This window comes from Lissotriton vulgaris, chromosome 7 (assembly GCF_964263255.1).
Source record: "Lissotriton vulgaris chromosome 7, aLisVul1.2, whole genome shotgun sequence".
Lineage (NCBI taxonomy): Eukaryota > Metazoa > Chordata > Amphibia > Caudata > Salamandridae > Lissotriton > Lissotriton vulgaris.
Window position 1 is genome coordinate 1,675,101,428 of NC_141695.1, and position 24,996 is coordinate 1,675,126,423.

At 47.3% G+C, this 24,996-nt stretch overlaps 1 protein-coding gene across 2 annotated transcripts in view; it reads left to right on the plus strand.

Moving 5' to 3' along the window:
* The window catches only part of SNPH (syntaphilin), a 135,476-nt gene extending 113,397 nt beyond the window's left edge, over window positions 1–22,079 (plus strand). For both annotated transcript variants that reach the window (XM_086929056.1, XM_086929057.1), the window contains exons 4-5: window positions 2,291–2,440; window positions 16,661–22,079. In XM_086929056.1, the coding sequence (XP_086785182.1) occupies window positions 2,291–2,440; window positions 16,661–17,882 (1,372 nt within the window). In that variant the 3' untranslated portion in view covers window positions 17,883–22,079. The remainder of the gene's footprint in view (window positions 1–2,290; window positions 2,441–16,660) is intronic.
* The last annotated feature ends 2,917 nt before the right edge of the window (window positions 22,080–24,996 follow it).

The following is a 24,996-nucleotide window of genomic DNA, read 5'->3' on the forward strand; positions in this document are numbered from 1 at the left end:
GACACTCTTGCGAGGAGCCCGTAGCGCACTAGCAAAAAGCAATGAGGATCTCCTCCTGTACCTGGACAAAAACCACCTTAGGGTATAGATTGCCTTAAAGTCATGCCTGAGTAGGAATTATGAGCATTGCTGTGCAGTGAACAGGTGCTCCCCTGGAGTGAATCCAATCAACCCTTTGACATTGCAGCAAAAAAATACAAATCTAATCCGTCGAATACCACAATAACCACTACACAGCGCATCAGACACAGGACCTACCAGTTCAAGGATCTTTATAACTAACTAAAGTCAAGCAGCAGAATTCATAGGCATAAGTCCCTCAGAAAACATCTGTCGCTCCAGAGTGTTTTTAAATAGCTTCTTCATTACCGTCGCCCGTCCCAGACCTCATTTGTTTTAACTGAATGTTGTTCTTATGCTGGTGGATCAGTTTAAATCAGCCTGCCATGTATTCTTCCCATAGATGGGTGCAACACCCATATGCGTATTTTGATCACCCAACTTTGCTTTTATTATAGTATTTACTTTTTTTTATATATAAAACCCTGATCATGATCCCTGAATAGGCTTTGGAGTTCTGTACAAGAAAGGTTTAAATCAGATATTTAAATATGTTAAATTATTTGATGTATGTATAGTCCTATAGTTGGGCAAGAAATTTCAGAAATTCAGGACTCTGCATTTGATGGCTCACGTATGGGTGAGGATGATCTAGAACCCAGAGCATGTTCTTCTGCTGCTCGAGTCTCACCCGGAGGGACTCAATAAATAGGGTCCAAAAGATGGTGCCTCATCGCAGTTAAACTGCCTGTCTCCTGAAATCTTAGCACCTACCTCCTGACTGTGTGAAATAGCAAGAAGCATTTCACTAGAACACACAGTTCTTGGAACTGGAATTGGCCATTAGACCAATAGGCTCTCTGAACACTTTCTTACAGGCTCCTCCGCTCAAATATAGGTTTAGCAAGGGTAGCACTGCACTGTCTAGGAAGAGTACAGCCCCTGTCCTACCTCTCTGTAGGCAGATGCTCCTGAGAGAGCGAGGATGTAAATTTGGATTCACCCAATTTGAAGCTCAAAGCTCCTTGGCCATATGGTAGCGTGCAAAGCTTCACTTTGTGCCTCCGCCGTTGCCGACTACTGGTTAAATCAGTTCAAGGAGTCTCCCTGCACTTCCACAACATATGAACGAAACAAAATAATTACAAATTAGGAGCATGAGTGGAATTACTAAAGCAAGCATGTGGCTGTGTTGGTGCTAGGGCTAGGTTTCAAAAGCCACCAGTGTGGAGCTCCCAAAGGAACCTCGTACCCGGGGCCAGCCATTATCTGTCTGGTCATTGGAGAGAGATTACCTTCAACTCATTTGGCACTGCCCTGTCACATACATAGAATGTTCTGGACTTTCCCCTAATGGAGCAGAACAAATGTACATGAAGCCTCCCTTGGGGATAACACTCCATAGATGGGGACTTCTTGGCCTCTGCCCTCCCCTGACATCTTTTAGAGTAGGGGCCTGCTCATTGAAATACATGTCAAAGTGTTTCAGGATCCTCTCTCGTTTACGAATAGTGTTCTGATGGAGTGCAGATCTAAAGGTTGTCCCCGTGCGGGAGAACCACTGCCATACGTGGCCTCCTAGTCCCCTCTGAGATATTGGCAGCTTTTCTTGCGTTGCTTTCCTTTTTCAGTCACCACTGCTCTTCCAACCTTTAGCTTGTCATTACTTCACCTCCATCTTGTAGCTGCAGACTGCAATCAAATAGACTTATAATTGAATAATATTTTAACATGCTTTAAATAAAGGTGAAATCTGTGACTCAATGTTTTGTGATTGCTCCCCTCACGTCTCATAATGCAGTACACATACTAGATTTTCACCTCACTTGTACCACACCAATCCCAGCAGCGTCTTTTTACACTGCCTGACACTGTAAATAAGCATTTATTGTATGTCCCCATCCCCTTCCATTTTTTCTGGAAATAAAATTAATTGCCAAGTATCACCTCTCCCATTGATCAATTAATTAGCGTCGTCATTAAGCGCTAACCATCTCCAAGCAAGTCCCATGGGAACCCAATCCTTTGCTTATGCTGTCTTCCAGTTTTCATTTGGAATGTTGGGTTGTTCTTACCTTTGTATATTATTTACCCACAAAATATGAATCCATTTCCTGATGTGCTTCTACAAATGTAAACTTCAAAGAGAGTGCTAGTCGAGCTCTGTCAGGGTTGGTTTTTGAATTGTTTCTCACGAAGTGATCAGCTAACCAATGCCTTCTGTTTTCAGACGTCCTGCTAAATACAACCTCTGCAGTGAGAATCATGGGATAAAGCCCCCCACCCCAGAGCAGTATCTGACCCCTCTCCAGCAGAAAGAGGTGTGCATCCGGCATCTAAAGGCCCGCTTGAAAGACACAGTGGACAGATTGCAAGACCGGTGAGTGATGGCTGAAGCTGCCAGACGTGTGTACAACGCGTATGTTGGTAAACAGGACTAGCGAGGTTATTCCGAGTTTGGCGGAGCATGTGTACCGCCATAAACTGATGAGTCAATGGCTCTGCCAGACTCACAGCTTCCCTGCCCTACTTACAGGTGTAGGAATCACAGGGTTTCTCTCTAATTGGCTCCGGCATTAGAAAAGGTTGACCTGGCAGTCTTTCCACTACTGGACACTAGTTAACAGAGACAGCCGCCCTGCCCTTTTCAGGGCAGGCAATCGTCACTAGATTACCCTGCGAGGCAGGGCAGCCCAAAGTTGGGAAAATCAATTAAAGACTCTGACGCGAAGGAAGGAGACTCCCTGTAAGTAGGGGCCATTGATTGTTTTTTCGTTATCACAGTTCAGCTTCGGGAGTCCGATACAGACTAACAAATAACTTTGCCAGGCAGACAAAACAAATATGGTATATGCTCAGTTAAGCACTTTGTCTAAAGAGCAACTGTTGTTCTGAAAGTTTTAGAGCAGGCTTCTCCAACCAGTAGCTCGTGAGCACTGGTAGCTCTCCACCTACCTATAAGTAGCTCTCCTGTGTGCAACCCAGCCCACTAAAGTACATCTTTTTTTGGTTGAATGTATTTATCTATGCCAAAATTGGGTATTCAAGACAAAAGTGTGTGTTTTTCAGAACTCATCAGGTGATGTTTAAAGAAAAGAGGCAGACTTTTTTTCTTAAATAATAGAGCTGATTTTTATTTTTGTATTCAATCATATGGTGAGAATTTTTAGTAACAATATTACTTTTGTGCCAAGGGCATTGGCACTGTGGTTGATTTGTATTACCTATGTATAGGCATTCCAAACTGCAAAGCCTTTTTTATATTACTGCTGGAATCCCAATCTAATGCACGGAGGTGATCACTGCTAGTAATCTTACATATGGTGGTAACTATTACAACACTAACAATATTAGTAGCTTGTGATCATTTTCATTGAGCATACAAAGCTTTTATTACACAAAAGGTTGGAGACCGCTATTTTAGAGAATCCTACAAGACCGGCTCAAAATATGGCTGACAGTTCTCCGCCATGGAAGCAAGGCCAGAGTCTGTTACCTGGCAGGCTAATGGGGGTCTCGTTGTGGTCTATATAACACTCTAAATGTTTTACAAAACGGAAACATTAATTTATTGTTAGTCTTATATAGCAAAATGATTAACCAAAGACGCACTCAACATCCTGCACCTTATATGGCTACATTGCAGTAGAATTCTGTGTTATTTTTATTGGCTGAGCTGTTTACTGACTATAATGCAAATTGTATTGACACAATATTTCTTCTGAGTTAGTTCGTTTTTGAGAGACTGTGTATAATTTGCATGTTTGAATACTTTTGTATTTTTCCATAAAATGACATGAAGGACAATGCCCACAGTTGTATTGTCCAACAATAGGTAACATCCCCCAGGTGATTTAATCTCATGTATTCTATCCATAAAAACTTAACGATGTACATTATGGGCCAAATGTGAAATGGTACCAGCGACGTACACTACAACGCAAGCAGCAAAAGTACCACATCAGTTTCCAAGAGTCTCTGAAAAATGTAAATCGAAATCATAGTTGGTGGAGCCAGGCCTTGAAAATATGGTTGTGGGTAGAATAAATTATTTATAGGAGAAAATAAGCTGTGACAGTCTGCAATGGTCAAAACAACAATTGTCACTACCGGGAAAAGTGCTAATGGTTAAAAAGAATGACAGCCATCACATTGAACTGCAGTTCCATTAAGCTGCATCTTCTAGTTCCTGGAACCGTGATACTTCAAATATATGCTTTTATCAAATCATTAGTTTGGGTGGCTGCAAATTGAGACTAAGGATGTGAAGGACTTAGCCTGCTATGTATCAATAGTGCTTTAAAGGTGCAATAACTCTTACATTTGGTCTGTGCATTCTCTAAATCCACCTCAGATCATAATTGGTATAGGTTAGAAAAATTACAGATCACTTCCGAGGAAACCCTACTGCAACTCCTCAAGATGACTCTCAATCTCTATAGCATGCCTTTGGCCTCCATGGGTCGACCGGGGTCTCCTATCAGACTTCCAACCACAGGTCGAGCCCTTCCACCTTTGCCTCCATGCCATACCTCAACTCCCTTGCCACATGCTCCCCCTGTTGTTCCCAAGTCAACATAGGTACCAGAGCCACCAGTTTCGGACACTGATCCGACTAAAACTGCAGATCCAGGACCGGCTACTCTGTGTCGTGTTTAACTCCTCAGGTTGCCGGAGATGCTCCTCCTGCCCCCCTGCATCGGAGGTAGTATTTCGGAGGGTCAGAGGCCCTCTTTAACTCCAATTCTTTTCATGGCTTTAGCATGTTCCCCATAATGAAGATAACGAGGAGGTGGAGAACTTGCCCACTCTCGTTATACTGATACTGGCTTCCAACTTGATCTACAAAATGCCAGTGGCTTGAAAATGTTTCCAGAAACAAACATGAATTCTCCCTTTGGAGCCCTGACTGACAAAAGTGCCTGTTTTCTAGTGGTGGTACACAGAGCCACAGGGGTGTTAGATTTACAGTTGTGTACTGTGGAAACTAAGGCTAACCTTTTGATTGAGATTTTGGATCCTGGACTATTCAGAGCTCTTACTGCCATTTAAAGAAGTCCCGATTGAGCCCATCATGACAGCCTGGTTCAAACCTTGTTCGACCTAGTCAGACAGTCGCCTTATTGTGCTATGACACAGACCTGCCCCAGGTGATCCATCCATCCTGATGCGGCATCCTACTTCTAATATTCCTATTGTTAAAGTAATGATTAGCCAAGTCATTATGAATTACCCCAGTATTGGAACTTTCATAGATTCCCATGCGTTGTATCATTCCCCGTCGTCGGAATGGGAGTCTCGGTAACAAAAATACCATAGCTGTAGGGACAAAAGAGAAAGGAAAAAGGGCTAGGCCTCATTCCCTTTTGTAGCATATCACCCTCTTTGTGTAAAAGAGACCAAACTTAGGCATCAGCCAATCAGAAAGGCCTCACCCCTTAGAACCTTCCTGAAGGAACCTCAGAGCCTCAGATTTTCTACCGCACGTTGTGCTTAGGGAGTCTCCTGTGAGCTCTGCTCAACTTCTACTCTTCTAAGGAATTTCTTTTGGATATTTTCTTCAGAATCTTTCAGATTCACTTCAGGATTGTTGACTGCCTTCCAGGATGTCTGAAATGGAGAAGAAAAAGGCCCTTTTCAAGCCATGTTCCACCTGTGGCAAGAAAAGGCTTTTTGTGGAGGATAAGCACAAAGACTGCATCTATTGCCTATATCCTGACCACCAAGCTGCTGACTGCAAGATCTGTTGCACCTTTTCAACCAAGACCCTCCGGGACCGTGAGGGTAGACTTTTGACATGGCTCCAGAAGCTGAAATCCAGGAAGGAGACTGTCTCTAGTGACCGTGAGGATGCAGCGTCGATGTCTTCCTCAAGAAGGTCAGTGAAGAGGGGTAAGGGGTTCCCCTTCTCCTTCTGTGGAAAGACCTTCTAAGGCCTCCAAAAAGACCCCAGTGAGTCTGAGAGCCTAGGTCCCAGCAAATCTCCTCACTGAGGTGAAAAGATGAGGATAGGACGGGTTACGCCTTCAAAAGGTGAGAAGACTGCCTCAGCCTTCAAAAAACCTTCTTCCCAGTCTTCTGAGAGGAGCTCTAAGTCCTGGACGACGTCGACGGTTCCGTCGACGAAAAAATCGACATCGAAGTTGATATCGTCGACTATGACGTCGACAGGAGTTTCGTCGACGAAGGTACCGTCGACGGCAGGTACATCAGCGTCGACGGAGAAGGTGCCGACGACAAAGACGGCGTCGACGACGAAGATTTCGCCGACGACGAAGACTCTGCTGTCGAGGGTGTCGACGACGAAGGTTACAGTGTCACCGACGACGATGGTGACGACGTCGACGGTGATGTCGACGACGACGACTCTGACGATGACGACGGCTAGTGTGTCCACAGTTTCTTCGTCGGCGACTTGAACGACCCCGATCTCGTCAACGCATGTACAGCCGTCGACGACGGAACCGTCGACGATATTATCCTCTGAAAAAAGGATTACTATTTCTGTGACAAGAATCACGCCGGAGATGACTTCTCCGAGGAGTGTATCCCCCCTACTGCCAACCATGCTTTTTGAAGAAGGAGTCAGAGGAGGAGAACCAGGACGCTTACAGCTATGCCGATAGTCCCTCCCAACTTCTAGTCAAGTGCCAGGAGACGGACATTGAGGGTGAATACGTCCACGAGGGGATTGGTCATCATCAAACGGCCCAGTCACATCATCATTCTGGGCAGGATATGGTGGCGTGCCATCTTCTTTTCTCCAAGATCTGCATAACATGCTGCAGGACTACAAATCTAGGGCGACTAGGCCAGTTTAAGTCCCGGCAGCACCTGCTGCACCTACAGTGGTTTCGGCCTCGCCAGTGACGCTCAGTTTTCTCCTCAGCCTCAAGCATCCTTCCAACAGGATTCCTACGGGCTGCAAGAGGCCCATGATGATTCCTCGGATGGGGATCAGTAGTCGGATCATGACTCTATTCCTATTACTGAATATGATGAATATATCATTGTTGATCCCGCTTCGCCAGTCCCAGATCCGGCGGATTCCCCGCCAGCGGACATTGGGCCATGCTTGTTTATGGACTGCGTAGCAAGCACTTCAAAGATTTTTTACACTCATGTTGTATAGAATTTAGGGTTTTAATTGTAATATAGCATTGTATAATATGTATATTTTGTATATTTGTGTATTGTAGCCCTGAAGAAGTCCTTCGGACGAAACGCGTTGGCTACTTGTGTGTGAAGACCGGTTTCTAGCTTCCGAGGACCGGTTTCTGGCATTCCAGCCGTCATCAGCCCGGCTTGCATGCTATATGTCCCTTGCTCACTTTGCCACTGGATTCAAGCAAGACGGGCTGAAGACGGCTGGAATGCCAGAAACCGGTCCTCGGAAGCTTGTTTCCGGTCCAGGGAAGGCATGGCTTGGCAGTTCGGGCTGGACTGTTCCCATGAGGCACAGGGTCAGACTGATTTGCATATAGCCATGTCTGAACTGGGATGGCAGAGTGGGCTAAAGAACGGTGATGGATTAAACCCAGATCTGTTGACTGGGTGTGAGTGTTTGATTGATTCAGATGCTCCGTCCATCACCACCCCCTTTTGTACCGCTTTTGGCCGCCATAAGTGTGGCAGGGTATGCTCAGACGTGAGTCCCTTGCTCACTTTGCCACTGGATTCAAACAAGCCAGGCTGAAGACGGCTGGAATGCCAGAAGCCGGTCCTCGGAAGCTTGTTTCCGGTCCAGGGAAGACATGGCTTGGCAGTTCGGGCTGGACTGTTCCCATGAGGTACAGGGTCAGACTAATTTGCATATAGCCATGTCTGAACTGGGGTGGCAGAGTGGGCTAAAGAACAGTGATGGATTAAACCCTGATCTTTTGACTGGGTGTGAGTGTTTGATTGGTTCAGATGCTCCGTCCATCCCCACCCCCTTTTGTACCAGTTCTCTTTTTTCAGCACCTCTAATGTGGATCTGAAGCTCGGTCTTTGACACTTCTGTCTGGAGTTCAAAGCAGTTTCTCTCATAGGCGCATTGTTGTAATCTCTCCCTTTAATGTTTAGCATTTAAAACCTGCATGGATACTGCGGTTTAGATGTCTATTACTGACCTTCATCCCGTCTGCCTTTGGTATCTAGGCTCAGACCATGACTCCTGCAAGTCCTTTCAGAGCATGTATCCTAGAACCATCTAGGAGTGTGAAGCAAATCTCTTCAGGGCCAGAGATTTTCAGCAGGGCAAACACTCACTGCCCTGTTCGAAGTCGCCTGGATCCGCTGCTTCGATGTGGAGCGAGAAGAGACGTAAGCGCAAAAAGATGAGGAGCCATAGTAATCAACCTAGGGAAGGTAAGTCCCCCTAATGCTCTATGACTCCCATGGAGTCCTTGTCAGAGCCTGAATTGGTAGAAATGTATCCATGCTCTGACCTGGAGCCTTTTGACAAACCTGAGATGTTGTTGCCTCATCCATCTCTGGAACCATTCCTCGTTGAGTTCTTTTCTCCAGGTATGACTCCGGCATCCAAACCTACACTCGCACTTTTCAGAGCTAGTCCTCGGTGATATGGTGGCGTCTCAGCACATTATTCAATCTGGAATCTTCTGTGACACTCAGGCATCCTGCCTCGCTCAGAATGTCTGACTTCTCCTTGAATCTGCAAAAAAACCTCATGAACTTACCCTTCCATGGGTTCAAGCTGTTTTGAGAGAAGACCGACTTGGAGCTTTTCAAGACAAGCCATGCTACTGCACTCTCTTTTCGATTGGAACCCCCTCAATTTGACCATAGACAGTTTTATATGTTTTGGGGTCAACATGACTCTTCAGTTTTCACCATCACAAGTATTAAACAACAGCAGTCCCAGAATCCTCTGCTCTAACAGTAAAGAGGCCCTCTCTCCACAATGTGAAGGACCCCACCCTTCCACCAGGCTTCTCCCTCTATCTCCCTCCGTGTTCTTGCCAGACAAAAAGTAATATCCTCATCCTCAAGAAGGAAATTGCAACCCTGCTGCTGAAGGGAGCAGTAGAGTGGGTGTTGCAGCAGGAGTTTGGGCAGAGGCGCTAAGCTGGGTACTTCCTGGTGCCCAAGAAAAAAACCTGTTTTTAATCTATCATAGACCTCAAGTTCACGAATCAGTTTGTCTGCAAAGATAAATGCAAGATACTGACCATAGCTGAGATTCGTATATTGCTAGAATAGGAAGACTGGAGGGTGTCCTCACCCTTGCGGTGTGTATTTTCATGTTCCAAAGTCACACAGGAGGTACCTGCTTTTTATAATAATATCCATCCAATACTATTTCACTGTTCTTCTGTTCTGATAATCTCCAGGAGTTTCAATCAGGAGTTTGTTAAAGCGCGACTACTCACCCGTAAGGGTCTCAAGGCGCTAGGGGTGGGGAGGGGGGGGGGCAGGTTCCATTCCATCAAGGAGGGGGTCTGACGAAGAGCCAGGTTTTGAGGTTTCGGAGCGATGTCTGTCTGAGGTGGAGCGGAAGGGCGTTCCATGCTTTGGCCGCGAGGAAGGAGAAGGAGCCTCCTCCCCGATCTGGTCTTTCTGGTGCGGGGGACCACGGCGTAGGAAAGCTGGGCTGATCGTAGGGTCCTTTGGGGTGCGTAGAATTTGAGTCGGCTGTTCAGGTATGCTGGTCCGGTGCCGTGGAGGGCCTTGTGTGCGTGGGTGAGCATCTTAAAGGTGATTCTCGCCTTGACGGGGAGCCAGTGGAGTGTGCGCAGGTGCTGGGAGATGTGGCAGTGTTTTGGCAGGTTGAGGACCAGTCTTGCGGCGGCGTTCTGGATGTTCTGTAGCTTGCGGATGAGGTTTTTGTTTATTCCGGCGTAGAGTGCGTTGCCGTAGTCGAGTCTGCTGGTGACTAGGGCGTGAGTGACTGTCTTTCGGTGTTCGAGGGGGATCCATTTGAAGGTCATACGAAGGAGGCGGAGGGTGTGGAAGCAGGAAGATGAGACAGAGTTGATCTGGCGGTCCATTTTGAGCTTGGAGTCCAGGATGATTCCCAGGTTGCGTGCGTGGTCTGTGGGGGTTGGCGGGTTTCCGACGGCGGTGGGCCACCAGGTGTCGCTCCAGGCGTCGGGGTTTGGGCCCATGATGAGTACTTCTGTTTTGTTGGTGTTTAGTTGTAGGCAGCTGTTTTTCATCCATTTGGCGACGGCTTCCATGCCTTCTTGAAAGTTGCGTCTGGCGGTGTTGGGTTCGTTGGATAGGGAGAGGATGAGCTGGGTGTCGTCTGCATATGACACGATGTTGAGTCCGTAGATTCTGACGATGGGGGCAAGTGGAGCCATGTAGACGTTGAAGAGCGTCGGGCTGAGGGAGGAGCCCTGGGGGACTCCGCAGGTGGTAGGTGTGGGGTCCGAGAGGAAAGGGGGGAGTCTGACCCGCTGCGTCCTGCCGGAGAGGAAGGAGCAGATCCAGTCGAGGGCCTTGTCCTGGATTCCTGCATCGTAGAGTCTGCGTATTAGGGTGCGGTGGGAGACTGTGTCGAACGCCGCTGATAGGTCGAGGAGGATGAGGGCTACTGTTTCTCCTTTGTCCAGTAAGGTGCGGATGTCGTCTGTTGCGGCGAGGAGGGCGGTTTCCGTACTGTGGTTTTTTCTGAAGCCGGATTGGGAGGAGTCGAGGATGTTGTGTTCTTCAATGAATGTGGCGAGTTGGCTGTTGATGGCTTTCTCGATGACTTTCGCTGGGAGCGGGAGCAGGGAGATGGGTCTGTAGTTTTTGAGGTCAGTGGGGTCCGCTGAGGGTTTCTTTAGGAGGGGGTTGACCTCGGCGTGTTTCCAGTCGTCGGGGAACGAGGCGGTCGCCAGGGAGCGGTTGATGGTTTGGCGGAGCATGGGTGCGATGGTGTTGGCGGCTCTGTTGAAGATGTGGTGGGGGCAGGGGTCCGTGGGGGGCCCTGAGTGGATTGACTTCATTGTCTTCAGTGTGTCTTTGGTGGTGAGGGCTGTCCAGTCATAAATCGCTGGTTTCCGGGTGTCGGGGGTGGTTGGTGAGGGTTCAGTATGTTGGTTGTCCTCGTCGAAGTTGTCGTAGATGCTCTTGATTTTGTGGTTTGAAAAAGATGCTGAGTTTGTCGCAGAGGTCTTGTGAGGGAGGGATGTCGGTAGACTCGCTGGTGGGTTGGGCGAACTCCTTGATGATGCTGAAGAGTTCCTTGCTGTTGTGTGCGTGGGTGGAGATTCTGTCTTCAATCGCTTTTTTCCTCGTTTCTCTAATGAGTTGATGGTGGGCATTGGTGGCGGCTCTGAAGATGTTGTGGGCTTCTGTGGATATGGTGTTTCTCCAGGCCTTTTCGAGGCGGCGGCATATGCGCCTGGACTCTCGAAGTTCGGTGGTAAACCATCTGGCTTTCTTGGCACGGGTATTGTTGTTTTTCTTGAGGGGGGCTATGGTGTTGGTGCTGTCAGAGATCCATCTATGCAGGGTTCGGGCTGCGGTGTTGGGGTCGTCGTTTTCCGCGATGGTTGGGGTGGAGTTGTTGAGTGAGGAGGTGAGCTGGTCATCGGTGATTTTGGTCCAGTTTCTTTGTGGAAGCAGGTGCTGGTGTCTGTGGATGGTGGGTGTTCTGAAGGTGAAGTGGACGCAACAATGGTCGGTCCATGGGAATTCGGTGGTGTGGCTGAAGGTGATGGAGTTTCCTGTAGTGAAGAGGGGGTCGAGGGTGTGTCCTGCTGAGTGTGTGGGCTCGGTCACGATCTGGCGGAGTTCAATGTTGTGGAGGTTGTCCAGGAGGCATGTGGTGTTGGGGTCCAGTTGATTGTCGAGGTGGAAGTTGAGGTCTCCCAGCAGGGTGTAGTTGGTGGATGCGATGGCCTGCGGGGAGATAATGTCCGTGATGGAGTTGGCGAAGGGTCTGCGGGGTCCAGGGGGTCGGTAGATGAGGGTTCCTTGGTGGGGCTGGCCAGTATCTTGAAGTGAAGGTGTTCCATCAGTTCTGTGGACTCGTCAGGGAGTGTGCTCAGGCGGAGGCTGAATTTGTGGACGATTGCGATTCCTCCTCCTGGGTGGGTGGGGCGGTCCTTCCTGGAGATCTTGTATCCTTGGGGGATGGCGATGGCGATGTCCGGTCCCGAGGTGGTGTTGGTCCAGGTTTCGGTGAAGAATGCTACATCTGGGGTGCTGCTGTCGAGGAGGTCCCAGATTTCTGTGGCGTGTTTGTGGAGGGATCGGACGTTGAGGAGGATGCATTGCAGGGTCTTCGGTTCGGTTGTGTTCTTGTTGGCGGGTTGTGCTGGATCCGTGTTCTTGGCGGTGCTGCAGGTGTGCCGGCAGCGGTGACAGCTGAAGGGTCCATGGGTGTCGGCTGGTGATGCTAGCTTGCAGTTGTTGTTGCAGCCTGGGTTGAGTGCGTGGAGTGCTGGCGGGTCGTAGCGTTGGCGGGGCGGAGGTCCAGGGTTCCTGGTGCTGGTCGTGGACGGGTCGCAGACGGGCGCAGACGTGCTTGCCTTTGACGCGCCTTCGGTGCACCAGCGGCGTGCCCGCAGCCCACGGCCGCTGGACAGCTGGGAGGCGGGAGCGGGGAGGGGAGCTGGATTGGGCCGGTCGCGCTGGGGGGGAGGGGCCGCGGTGGCATCAGCGGCGGGGAAAGGTAGAGGGAGGAAAGAAAGGATAAAGAAAATAAATAAGCAGGAATAAGGCACAAAAGATCAGAGATGCAGAAAAGAGCAGAAAGGTGAAAGATAGAAAGGGTAGAAAAACGAGTGAAGGAGCAGAGGGAGAGAAAGGGAAAATGGGCAGAAATAAGGCACAAAAGCAGAGGTGCAGAAAGGTGAAAGATAGAAAGGGGAAAAAACGAGTGATGGAGCAGAGGGAGAGAAAGGGAAAATGGGCAGAAATAAGGCGCAAAAGAGCAGAGGTGCAGAAAGGTGAAAGATAGAAAGGGGAGAAAAACGAGTGAAGGAGCAGAAAGAAAGAAAGGAGACGGAGGTCCACTGGACCACCAGGGATGAGGCGCAGGGAAACCTACGGGTGGGGGAGGGCCTCGATCACCAACACTCAAGAGTGCAGGGGCAGGGGCACCTCACTTAATGGTGGGGCTGCGAGGGTGGGAGAGCAATTTCACTGACAATGAGTCAGTGGTCTTGCTCGCCTGTCCCCGCAGTGGCCGCCATTAGTAGGGGTCGGGGAGGGCTGGACAGCTGGGAGGCGGGAGGGGGGAGTGGTGCTCAATTGGGCCGGTCGCGCTGGGGGGGGGGGGCCCGCGGGGGCAGCAGCGGTGGGGAAAGGTAAAGGGAGGAAAGAAGGGATAAAGAAAAAAGGGAAAATAAGCAGAAGTAAGGCACAAAAGAGCAGAGATGCAGAAAAGAGCAGAAAGGTGAAAGATAGAAAGGGTAGAAAAACGAGTGAAGGAGCAGAGGGAGAGAAAGGGAAAATGGGCAGAAATAAGGCGCAAAAGAGCAGAGGTGCAGAAAGGTAAAGGGGAGAAAAACGAGTGAAGGAGCAGAAAGAAAGAAAGGAGACCGAGGTCCACTGGACCACCAGAGATGAGGCGCAGGGAAACCTGCAGGTGGAGGAGGGCCTCGATCACCAACACTCAAGAGTGCAGGGGCAGGGGCACCTCACTTAATGGTGGAGCTGCGAGGGTGGGAGAGCAATTTCACTGACAAGGAGTTAGTGGTCTTGCCACTGACTCATTCACTGATTCCTGGGGGCACTGTAGCATATCTAATCTGGTGGGGCATGGAGGAGCATCTAGCAATAAGGATAGTAAATCTTCCCCACTAGCTGGGGCACAGTGGTGACGAAACCCTCGCCTCTAGAGTGGGGTGCTCATTGGAAGGAACTGGAGATCAGAGGCCTCTGGTGTCCAGAGCAGCAGATTTTGCACATCAATCTGCTGGAGCTGAGGGTGATTTGCTTGGAGCGCAACCATCCCTTTTTGTTCAGTGAAGATATTGACAAACAACGGGACCACTGTGGCAGGGGGAAATGAGGTTGCTCCTTGTCTGTCGGGAAACCCAGTGACTCTGGTCTGAGGCTCACCAGCACAGTGTTTGGCTTGTACCAGACCATCTGGCGGACTCTGAACTCCAGAGTCTACAGCCACGGTCGACTTCACTTTGACAACCTCAAGTGGCGTTACCATCTGGAAGTAGTTAAGGACATTGTCACCTAGAGGGCTACCCCCCCCCCCTCCCAGTTTGACTTGTTTGCCGCTCTTAGCAGTGCACAGTGCTAAAAGTTCTGTGCTGTTCAGTTTGCCAGTTTCCGTTGGAAGGCGTCATGGGAGATGGTTTTCGGTTGAAGTGGAGTTTTACACTTCACTATGCGTTTCCTTCCATACCCTTGATTACTCGCTCGAGCCCTGGGGAAAATTCACAGAGTCTGGGCCTAAGTCCTCTGTATCACCGAGGATCGGTAAGGACACATTCTTACCGATGTCTCCATCGGTAAGGGTGTGTCCTGCCTCCCAGTCTCCAGATCCTCACCTACATGGCTGGAGATTGAGCTGGGTAATTTAGCCGCATTCCAATTGCCAGCAGAAGTAGTAGATGTCATTCTGTCTGCTCGCTGTCATTCTACCAATAAAGTTTATTGTGGAAGATGGAATAACTTTGCTGCTTGGTGTGCTGGAAATTGGTTGGATCTCTTAAAGGTCCAACTATCAAACATCTTAACATTTGAGCTTTTCCCTGTGTAGCAGCGTTGCATTGTAGGGACTGTCAAGAGGTACGTGGCAGCCTTGTTGGCATTCCTTTTTAAGTCGCCCACTATTTTGCACTTCCCGAAGGGCTTGAACAATATGCTCCCTGCTGCTCTGTTATGCACAAATGGGAACACAATTTACTTCGCATTTTCTGATGGGGCACCAATTGCGCCCCTTCATAGTTGCCAGTTACGTCTGTTAATTATTAAAACTGTATGTCTTGCCATTACTTTGGCAAGTTGTCTGAGTTACAGGCTTTGTGGTTTACTTAACTTTTATCATTTTTTCCATGATAAGTTGGTTCTTCAAACCAGGGCTGCTTTCCTCCCCAAGGTTGTGACCACTTTCCATCTGGGTCCATCGATTACACTCCCTTCTTTCTGTCCACCCCTGGAGCCTAACTCTGAAAAGGCAAGGTTGCACAGGTTGGACCCTAAGAGGGTGGTCAATTTTTTTCTATCAACTGCACCAGGGAGTTCGGACTGATGACCAGCTCTTTCTGAGGTTCGCAGGTAACAGGAACAGGAAGGGCAAAGCAGTTCAGAACAGAACCCTATCAAGCAGTCCAGAAGAGGACTTTATCGAGGTGGATCTTCCTATCTATTAAGATATGTAATGCCTTGATGCAAAAAGAACCTCCAGAAAACATCACACCCATTGTACTAGAGCCAAGTCTTCCACCTCAGCTTTGGCACTCCCTTAACTGACAGAAATGCAACATGAATGTTTCTCCACACTTTTGCTAAGCATCGTCTGTATTCAGAGATGCGTTGAGATGGCCTCTTTGCCTATTCTGTTTTCCAGGATTTTCTTGTCTGACCTTTTAGACTGACCATTACTTCAAGTCCCTCCTCTGAGTGAGGTACTGCTTGTTAATCTATTCAAAATGTGAGAAATCTGCAGGTAGAAGTATCCATCAGAAAAAAGTTACTTTAGTAATGTTCTTCTGGTGGATACTCTAGCCACCTCTAGATTCCTTACCGATCCAACTGACCTAGTCTTGATGTATGAATCTCTGTGATATCATGGGGCCTGCTAAACGTCTGGTCCCTTGTAATGGGTAATAGGGTTCCAAGATTGTTGTGGCACTGCACCCCCACTCACATAATTTCATTCTTGTCCATTTGCTTCATTGGCACAAAAAAAATGAATGGGAAACTGACGTTGGCTCGCCGGGATAGGTGCTTTATGACTAGTGACGCCACGTTGACGTCGCTTCTGGCATAGACATGGAGTCTGTTCTACCTGCCGGCATGAAAGTGCTAAGGAAAGGTTTTTCAGGTCCAGTCTGGTGCCTGGGATATTAAAAAAGTAAGCAATCTACAGGTAGATATAGCCTCTCAAAGACAGCTAGTTAATTTTGTATGTGAGCTTTGTATGCGATGTGATGTCGGTTAAATGTTGTTCACTGCTCACTGTCGGTGTCTGTCTCTTTAAACTAATTTCCTCCTCAACAGTACGCAGTAGCAAATGGAGTGACACTTTCCAGATCTACATTCCTATTAATTAACTAGCACTGCATCTGCTCTGGGATTAGCGGTTGTGCACTCTTAGTGCATATCTCAAATTCACTATTGAAAGGTTAAGAGATAATCATTATGATGCATGCAAGTGAAGCAAACTTTCTTTGTCTCCTTTTTAGATTGATGGGGCATGTCATGATGTGAGAAGCATGCATATCAAAATTATCATACACCAAAGATCCCTTTGTTATGCATGAAAGAAATGTCAAGTGATAATCAAACTTTAAAATCAAAGCCTTATTTAGGTGCCAATTATGTCCCTGTATGATGGGATTATCTCTCATTTGTTGCCCACTGTCTCTTTGCTTCTAAAATTCTTCTCTCTCGCCTGCACTTTTCTCTCCTCTTTAATTTGTTCATTCTCTGCTGTTTTTTCTCTCTCCACTATTCTTATTTGGGTGTTCTTCAGGGATACCGAAATAGATGACCTGAAACTACAGCTGTCCCGGATGCAAGAGGACTGGATTGAGGAGGAATGTCATCGCATAGAGGCCCAGCTGGCTCTAAAGGAAGCCAGCAAGGAGATCAAGCAGCTAAAGCAAGTCATTGACACTGTGAAGAGTAACCTGACTGAGAAGGACAAAGGAATCCAAAAATACTTTGTGGACATAAACATTCAGAATAAGAAGCTGGAGACCCTCCTTCACAGCATGGAGGTTGCCCAGAATGGCGCATTAAGGGATGAGGGGGCAGGAGGATCTGCTGGTGGTTCGCCTGCAAGGTCACTGACGCGCAGCTCCACATATACCAAATTGAGTGATCACGGAGGAGGAGACAAGAATGCTGGTGACTCTCAGAGCACGTGTGGCGAAGACGGAGCAGATAGTGGATTTGCAGCCAACGATGATGCCCTGAGCAGGACTGACTTCCTGGACCAAAGCAGTCTACTGTCTTCTGGTGTGGATTGTTGCCTGGAAGAAGGGTCCCTCCAGGGGTCATTCTTCCTGGGCTCGCGGTTCCCTACAAGCTCCATGAAAAGCCTATCCTATGAAAAGCTCATGCCTCTTTGTGTCGAGGCTGGCGTCCAGGCTGGAAACATGGAGGAGCGGGCTGTCCAGACAGACTTTGTGCACTATCAGCCTGATCTGGACACCATTCTTGAGAAAGTGAAACAATCCCAGGCAGGCAGCCCTGGTAGCCCCACATCTCTATGGGTTTCAGAGATGGAAGATCCAATCTGTCTCCCTCAGCTGCAAGATGTAAAAACAGTGGGGGATGTTCTGCCAACTGATTCTAACTTCACCATTGTGGTCACCAGCCAAGATGAAACAGGGCTTTGTATCCAATCGGACCGTCGAAGTACTTCCACCCCAGGTTCCGCTGTCCCTCCTCCTGCTGATAACACGGACAGTGCGACTTACAACATAGAGGAAGAGGGCAAGGAGGCAGACCAGGATGCCCCTGCATCAGCATCCAAGAGCTTCTGGAGCCCACATTTCATCGTGGACCTGTTGGCCATTGTGGTGCCCTTGGTACCCACAGTGGCTTGGCTCTGTCGTAGCCAGCGCAGGCATGGCCAGCCAATCTACAACATCAGCACCCTGATGCGTGGCTGCTGCACTGTAGCCCTGCACTCCCTCCGCAAAATAAGCTGCCGCCCAGTCAGTAACGGCAGCAGCAGCCAACTCTGACCTGAAACTCATCTCATGAGCTTTGCTGGAGCTGGCATTAGCGATCTTACCACAGACTAAGACCTTTCCAGTGGTGGCACGCAGCTTTTCCAAGCGGCTGACATCATTGCACATGCTTATACTGCACTCACACTGCACCACCTGTGTTCTGACCACTGATTGTACAACATCCACACACATTTATTTTACAGACTGGCACAGTGGCAGATGTGGTATAATGGTCTGCGCTGGAACAAGGGTCTTGTTGTCAATGGGGACCTTTGGTACTCTGTGAATGGTAAATACATGTGTGTTGAACTTTCAGGCAGATTCTATGTTTAAGTTCCGCTGCAATGTTTGTGTCCAAGGTTTTGTGAATCACAGATAGTGATTTGTTTGTGCGTTCAAGCAATCGAGAGAAGAGGCAAATGGATGACAGAATGTGTCTTTTGGGCATAGGCTTGAACTTATTTCTTTAACTGTGAATTGTACTTATAGTCCTTCTCTTGCACTCTCCTGACACTTTCTGCTCCATGGAATACAATGAAATTATAATGCTAGTGCCTACTAAACATGCACTTCAGCCTGTGCCCTTTCTCTTCTTGGTGGGCATGGTGTCATTCAGATTATAAAGAGATTATTGCGTGTTGTCCTTATATTTAGCGAGGGCACTGTGGAACTAGTGGTCCCCATAATTTTAAGGACTTTGTGTAGCAAACACCTCCCCCTACCCAGTCTATGAAGTCCCAGCAGGTTCAGTGCCTCCTCTTTGGTGCTCCTTGCACATAATGTCTGGTGAAGTTTTCGGACAGTAAAATATATCTTCTGAGCTGAGGACCATGAGACTCTCTTCACTACGTGTAGCTTAACACGATTTTATTTTTCATTCAATGAAATGTGTCCACCATTTCAGTCTGGCCCCATGCCACAGAGATAGCATCTGCCTTTACCTTGAGAAACACTCTTTCCTCCTCTCTTCACCGCTATGTGTGAGTAGGAATACTGCCAACCGAAGAATTTTACAAAACCATGCTACCTACAAAAAAACATAATCTTTTCATAAACCCATGACTATAATTAGTATTAAAAGACTGTATATTTCGGATGCATTGTAGGTGATCTAAATCCACGATGGTTAATAGTTGGAACCACCAAATATGCATTGAATGTAATGACATTTAATGAAATTCGACTAGTTTGCCTCCTCCATTGTGAGTGGTTTGACCAATTTATATAAATGCGGTTCTAGAGTGAAGTCTGGTGTAAAACCCTGCTTCCAGTCCCCCTGTTAGGCAGATATGGGAAAGGGTTTAAGAAAATCAAATCTGGATACTTTCCAGCTGTCATCCATTCCTACACCCTCCTCCATAGACCAGCAGATGACATGTTTGTGACATTTTTCCACATTCTGTTTGGTGACAAGTTGGTACCCCTAATGGTGTACCCATTGTAGTATTGCCTTGCCGAATAACCAACCTTGAGTCTTTTCCAGTATAAAGTATGTTGCCAGTGACAATTCTTGGACCCACAACAGTTGTTTAGAACATTAAAGCTTGCCTTTTCTGGTGTTCATGAAACCTCTTCCCATACACTGATTATTATTGTCTGTTCTTGTCCTGGGATCTTCTAGTCTATCAGTTATGTACTTAAAACAGCAGCAACTGGTAACAGATATGAATTGCTGTTTGTTCCTCACTGCAGACTCTTACTGTATTCTTGGGGCACAATGCTGGTTGTCCTGTCTGCTGGTACTCAGTGGCTTCGCTTAAGGCTGCGCCTGCTTTCATTTTTTCCCTGCCAGCCGCCCCCAAATGAAGTTACTTTTACTGCTAACCCTCAGCGCTCATCTTTAGAGCTTCGCTGTTCTGCTTCTGTCTCCGGGCACCAGGCTTCCTTACTTTCTATTCCTTTCTTTCACATTTTTTTCCTCCTACTGAATTCAAGGGACTCCACGTTCTCTTCCGCGACTTTTCTTTTCCATTTATCTTCATGGCTTTCTACCTTCTCTCTGAGATACATTTCACACCTTTCTTCACAGTGTGATCTTTCTGCTGAGTCAAACTTCCTGTCAGAGGTTCTGCTGCTTTCTCCTTGACTTGGACTCTCTGCTGTCTTTAAAGGATTTTTCTACCCGTTCTACTTTGCTGCTTTTGCTGAGCTCACGCTCATACGCACTCCGTTAGATGACTGCTCACGAATCAGCTCAGGGTGAGAAACTCGGTATGAGTTCCACATTCGTCTTGCATGTTAAAGAACATGGTTGCCACCTAATTTTCATCAGATACCTACTGTAGGGTTTCTAGAGCCTGAATGAGTTCCAGACCCCTTTAACGTGGTTTGGTCTTCTTTACCAAAACAGTATTCAAGAAAATAAAAATAGAAGATTTGTAAAGCATCACAAAGAAAGTTAAGTGGTGTGTTGTTTTGATGATGTGAAGCACTCCCACCTCCAAGGAAAGAAACCAGGAACATTTCTTCCTGTGCCAAGCAAAGAGGAGGAGATCTAACTTTGAATCTGTTGGCCTTCAATCTCTGGGGAGTATGCCACCATGACGTACAGCGCTGCTTATACTCGGTATGGGCTCGATTTGTTTTTTTATTTATTACCTAGTAACCGAAAGTGGGTCACAGCGCAAATCTGCAAAATTTCATGGATCTGCTTCTGCCTGCGAAAAATAGGAAAAAAGACGGGAAGCAGCTATTGAGCTGTCCAAAAATCGCAAACTGCCTGGTTCGTGGAAGATGCCAAGCGTCAGTAGCTCTCCATGGGCGAACAATATGAACAGCGCAAAACGCTAGAAATCTATTCATTTCTCAGGTTCACCCATAAAGCGAATTTTAGTGTTTTTTGGCACAATTTTTCTTTCCATGCAGGCAGAGCAAAGCGATGAATTTTGCAGTTCACTTCATTTTTCCCACTGCTTGGCAGTCGACAGCCCTTGGAACTAATCTCTCAGTTGCACCTCAGTTCAAAGCGGCAGTGTGGGGATGCCCTGCTTTTCCATTTTGGAATTGCATTGAAAGGCGAAGATTTATTTCAGAGTATCTGTATCAGTGTATGTTACAGAAAGAAACATGAAGAATTTCTCTCTCTTGCTACAAGGGCATCACCATCTGTCATTAGTTTTACTGGACCAGTTTCGCCTTTCTGACTTCCCTGCTCTGAGTCTGGTTTACGTTATCTGGTGGGGACATATGAAGCAATTTATGTATCTTTTAAGCATAAAGCATAGGCTTCTAACTAGACAAATCTTCAGATGTTCTACCTTTAGTACTTTCGCCATGGGGAGGGAGCCTTTATGACCGAAATAAAGAGAGTGGCTGAGGTTTGGTTTTGGTAAAATATGAATAATACCTAGCGCCTCCACATATGTCTATTTACACATTTATGCCATCCTTCTTTGTTTAAGGGAATATTAATTTACTCCTACATCCATTACTTTGTCCTCGGTTAATTTGGGATAGAGGTCTAGACCAACAGAGGACAGGACCTGCAAACTTTCACAGAGTGGCAGCAAAGAACGCTCTCCACCTTTGATAGAATATAGTTCTTCCTCTATGCTTGAGCGTTCTAGACAGTTGTTCACATCTCCCTGCTTTTAAGAGCTTTGGATAGCTTGTTCTTTTTGACAACTAGAGTTTCTTCTCCTGACTCCCATTGCTTGCTCCTTGGAATCTGCTTAATGCTGCATAAAAGCTTACAGGGTCTGTGGCTATTACTGATCCCTTATTCACTGAAGCCATTCCTTACTATGCCATAAAGCTTTGTTTGGCATGTGACCTTTGCAGATGGCATGAGCCACTAGCAATGGCACACATACATCTTTGGGCTGGAGACTCAGGCACAAATTTTGGAAATACTCAATAGCAGGCAATACGGTGAATGGAAATGTGTTTAACAGAAGCCCTTGTTCACTATAATCATTTCTTTAGAGGCAGGCTTCCCAGTTTTTTCTGAGGGAAATCTTGGAATTCCACAATAGGATGTAAAAGGGTAAGTAGACCTCTCATCACAAATGCCCTTGTTCACTATAACCTTCTTTAGAGGCAGGCCTCCCAGGTCAGGGAAAGATTATAAGTGAATATGCTTATGTGACAGTTCTACTGGTGGAAATCCTGTGGTATCCAACTTCAAAGTTTATTATTCTTCAACTTCCGGGTTTTGAGCCAATTATCATCCGTTTTTGCATCAGAACAGTGATCTTCTCACTCAACTGGTGGTGGGGGGCTGCTGATTTATCTCACTCAACTGGTGGTGGGGGGCTGCTGATTTACCCCAACCGTAAACTACTGAATCAGGTGAGCTTGTTATAGAGAAGCATCTGAACAATCACGTAGTGGTTAGAGATCCTTCTGTGCCGAAGGATTTCAAGAGAATGTAGTTTCTTTTTTATTTTAAGGATTCTGGAGAAGAAAGATTATCTGCTAATTGCTCCTAAGACAATGCTGTTTTTCCCCACGGGGCCTACCCAAATCCGATATCCAGGTGGCGAACATCTTATTTACGACAATAGGCACCATCAAGATTTCTGTATTGGTTTACTACAATTATATCAGAGCAGTGGTTTTCCTGAATCACTCCGAGATGGCTAGATCCATTCCCACCAGAACTTATTAAAAACCAAGTCACCAATCAAACAATACCAACTGATGACATGTGTTAACAAGTGAAAGAGATACTCAGTAGTTTTACATATTTCACAAGGTTTTGTCAAGTGCATACATTCCCAGGCATGATGCAGATCAAGCATGCACTCTTAGCGATTAGATAACAAATAGCAGAAAGTGAGTGGCCAGGCTAAATCTGAATTAAAATGTTGATCCTTTGATCCCATAGGCGGAGATGTCCATGCGTTTCATCAGGACAAATGAGATTGGTGTGGTGGCGTATCATAAGCCAGGGTTCATAGGCAAAATACTGGTATAGATGGTCCAGCACGAAAAGATGGTGTGTGTCTGGTGTGAATTGTTCTCCGTGTTTTATATTATATTTTTGCAGTATGCCCAAATTCCCACAAGAAATACCGTTATGGTGTACATATTTCATTGATTGGTTTTATGGCGTGCACCTCACAGGCCGTTTGGTACCACAAACATTCTCTTACTCTTGAAACTTTTTCTACAATTAAAATGGAGACATTTTCAGGTGTCATTTCCAAACAAAATCCTCTTGGCTAGCTAAGACATGGACTCTCCTTCTTAGACTATGTATGATGCGAGCCCAACAAGAGTTACATTTCGAGGGATTGTTTGTGGGCACTCTCCTATGTAGGCATTTAAAAAATATATTCTTAACTTGAGCATCGGGCTGACTACCAGCAGTTTTGATGTTGGTGGGAATGATGATGTTCCAGATCCTGCGTGGATAGATGGATATATTCAGTCTTCTGGTCCCATCTGCTTGCATTCTTTTGTCCCTGTTCTGGATATGTCCTGGTTTCTTACTTGGCACTGTCCCCCTGAGTTGGTTGGTCATCACTGGAAATATAGACATACAAATAAAGGAGGGAAAGGAGTGTATGTTCTGGTTTTGATGTTAGGCTTTGCGCATCTGTGCTATTCTCTCTTCAGTCGTCTACTATCTTTCCAGCTGCTCTGTTCCTCACAAAAAGGGGACATAAGCACCCACAGGTTATGCCAAAGAGTGATTAAATGACTTTACAAAGAAGCCAGAAATTGGAGATGTTGGCATGACCTTACCGCCACAGGTCCGGATAGTTGACCGGCTATCCGGACCCCCCACAAAACTCCTACCTAAAGGTCATGTTCCAAAGATTTTAACCAGGCTAGGAAGTCTCCTATGAGTAACTCATTCCCCGCCCTCGACAAATGCACACCATCCCCCAGATACATACTGTCATCATTAATACAATTATGCGAGATCGAATGCAATGCCTTGGAACGGAACAACCTACTCACTTTGTTATTCAATTTTCTAACCGAATGATTCAAAGCAGGGATCGAGATAGCCCCCCGCCACACTTTTCGTGGGATCATATGAGACCATGCGATTAGGCACCCCGGAACTCTCCTCGCTAACCAACTTACCGTGGAAAGCATAGCCTCCAGGAGAAGTCGTCTACCGGAGGTGACCAAATCATTGCCCCCCAAATGCACTATGACTATGGACGGCGGTGACCTCATCCGCTCTAACAAGCCCTCAAAAAATTCCTGAAACTGGTCAATACAGAGACCGCCCCTTCCGTAGAAGGACACTCTGTACCCGTATTCCTCAGGTACGTGAACCATGTCACCTGCTTTGAATACGTCTGCAGCCCGTCTCACGTATGAGTGGCCCACGACCCAAACCTCCTTCCTCACAGCCGGTGACGTGCGACCGCTGACCTGGTGTTGGGTCGACTGCTCAGTCTGCCCTGCCGCGTAGGCTTGCGCAACTGAAAACAAACAAAAACAAGAGGCGTGAGTACATGATTACAGTTTCACAACATGTGCAATCGCACGTACCTCTTATAACAATTGGAGGACCAGCGCCCCACACGTTTCACTTGTTCTACATTAAGACCTCTGGCTGTAGCTTCAGTGGCAGCCCCTATACGAAAGGAGTGGGTCCCAAATTCGCCCGGGTCCAAGCCCGCTGCAGCAATGGCCATTGCAAGCACCCGTTGAAACTGAAACCTCGTCAGCGGGGTGGCGTCTGCATGCCTCAACAATGTCCCTCCCCATGATGCCACCCTTCGTGCTAGGTAATCTTCTAAGCACTGTACCGGACACATGGATGAGTCGAGGTTCCTGCGGATGATCGTGCAGTCCCCTCTCCCATCTTGGTCAGTCTTGGACCTGAGAAAGGAGACAATCATCGCATCACCCCTGATCTGGACATGCTCCCTGCACAAGCCCCCCGTCACGTCCCGTTTGTTCCTTGCAACCAGCTCACTAACTCTCATAGCCCCGTGAAATGCCAGCGTAAATGCAGTCCGGAACAAACAGGTCTCGAACGGGGACGAGCATGTGTTCGGGAGCGTGACCAGTAACTGGGACAACCTGTCTAGACCTATCGGTCGTCGTACATCTACTCTGCGACCCTCTAGACGTTGCCACCCACGTAGCGCTTTTTGTACCGTGAAAGACGCTGTTGGGTCCAGGATGCCATGGGCCCTGGCAACAAAGGAAATGG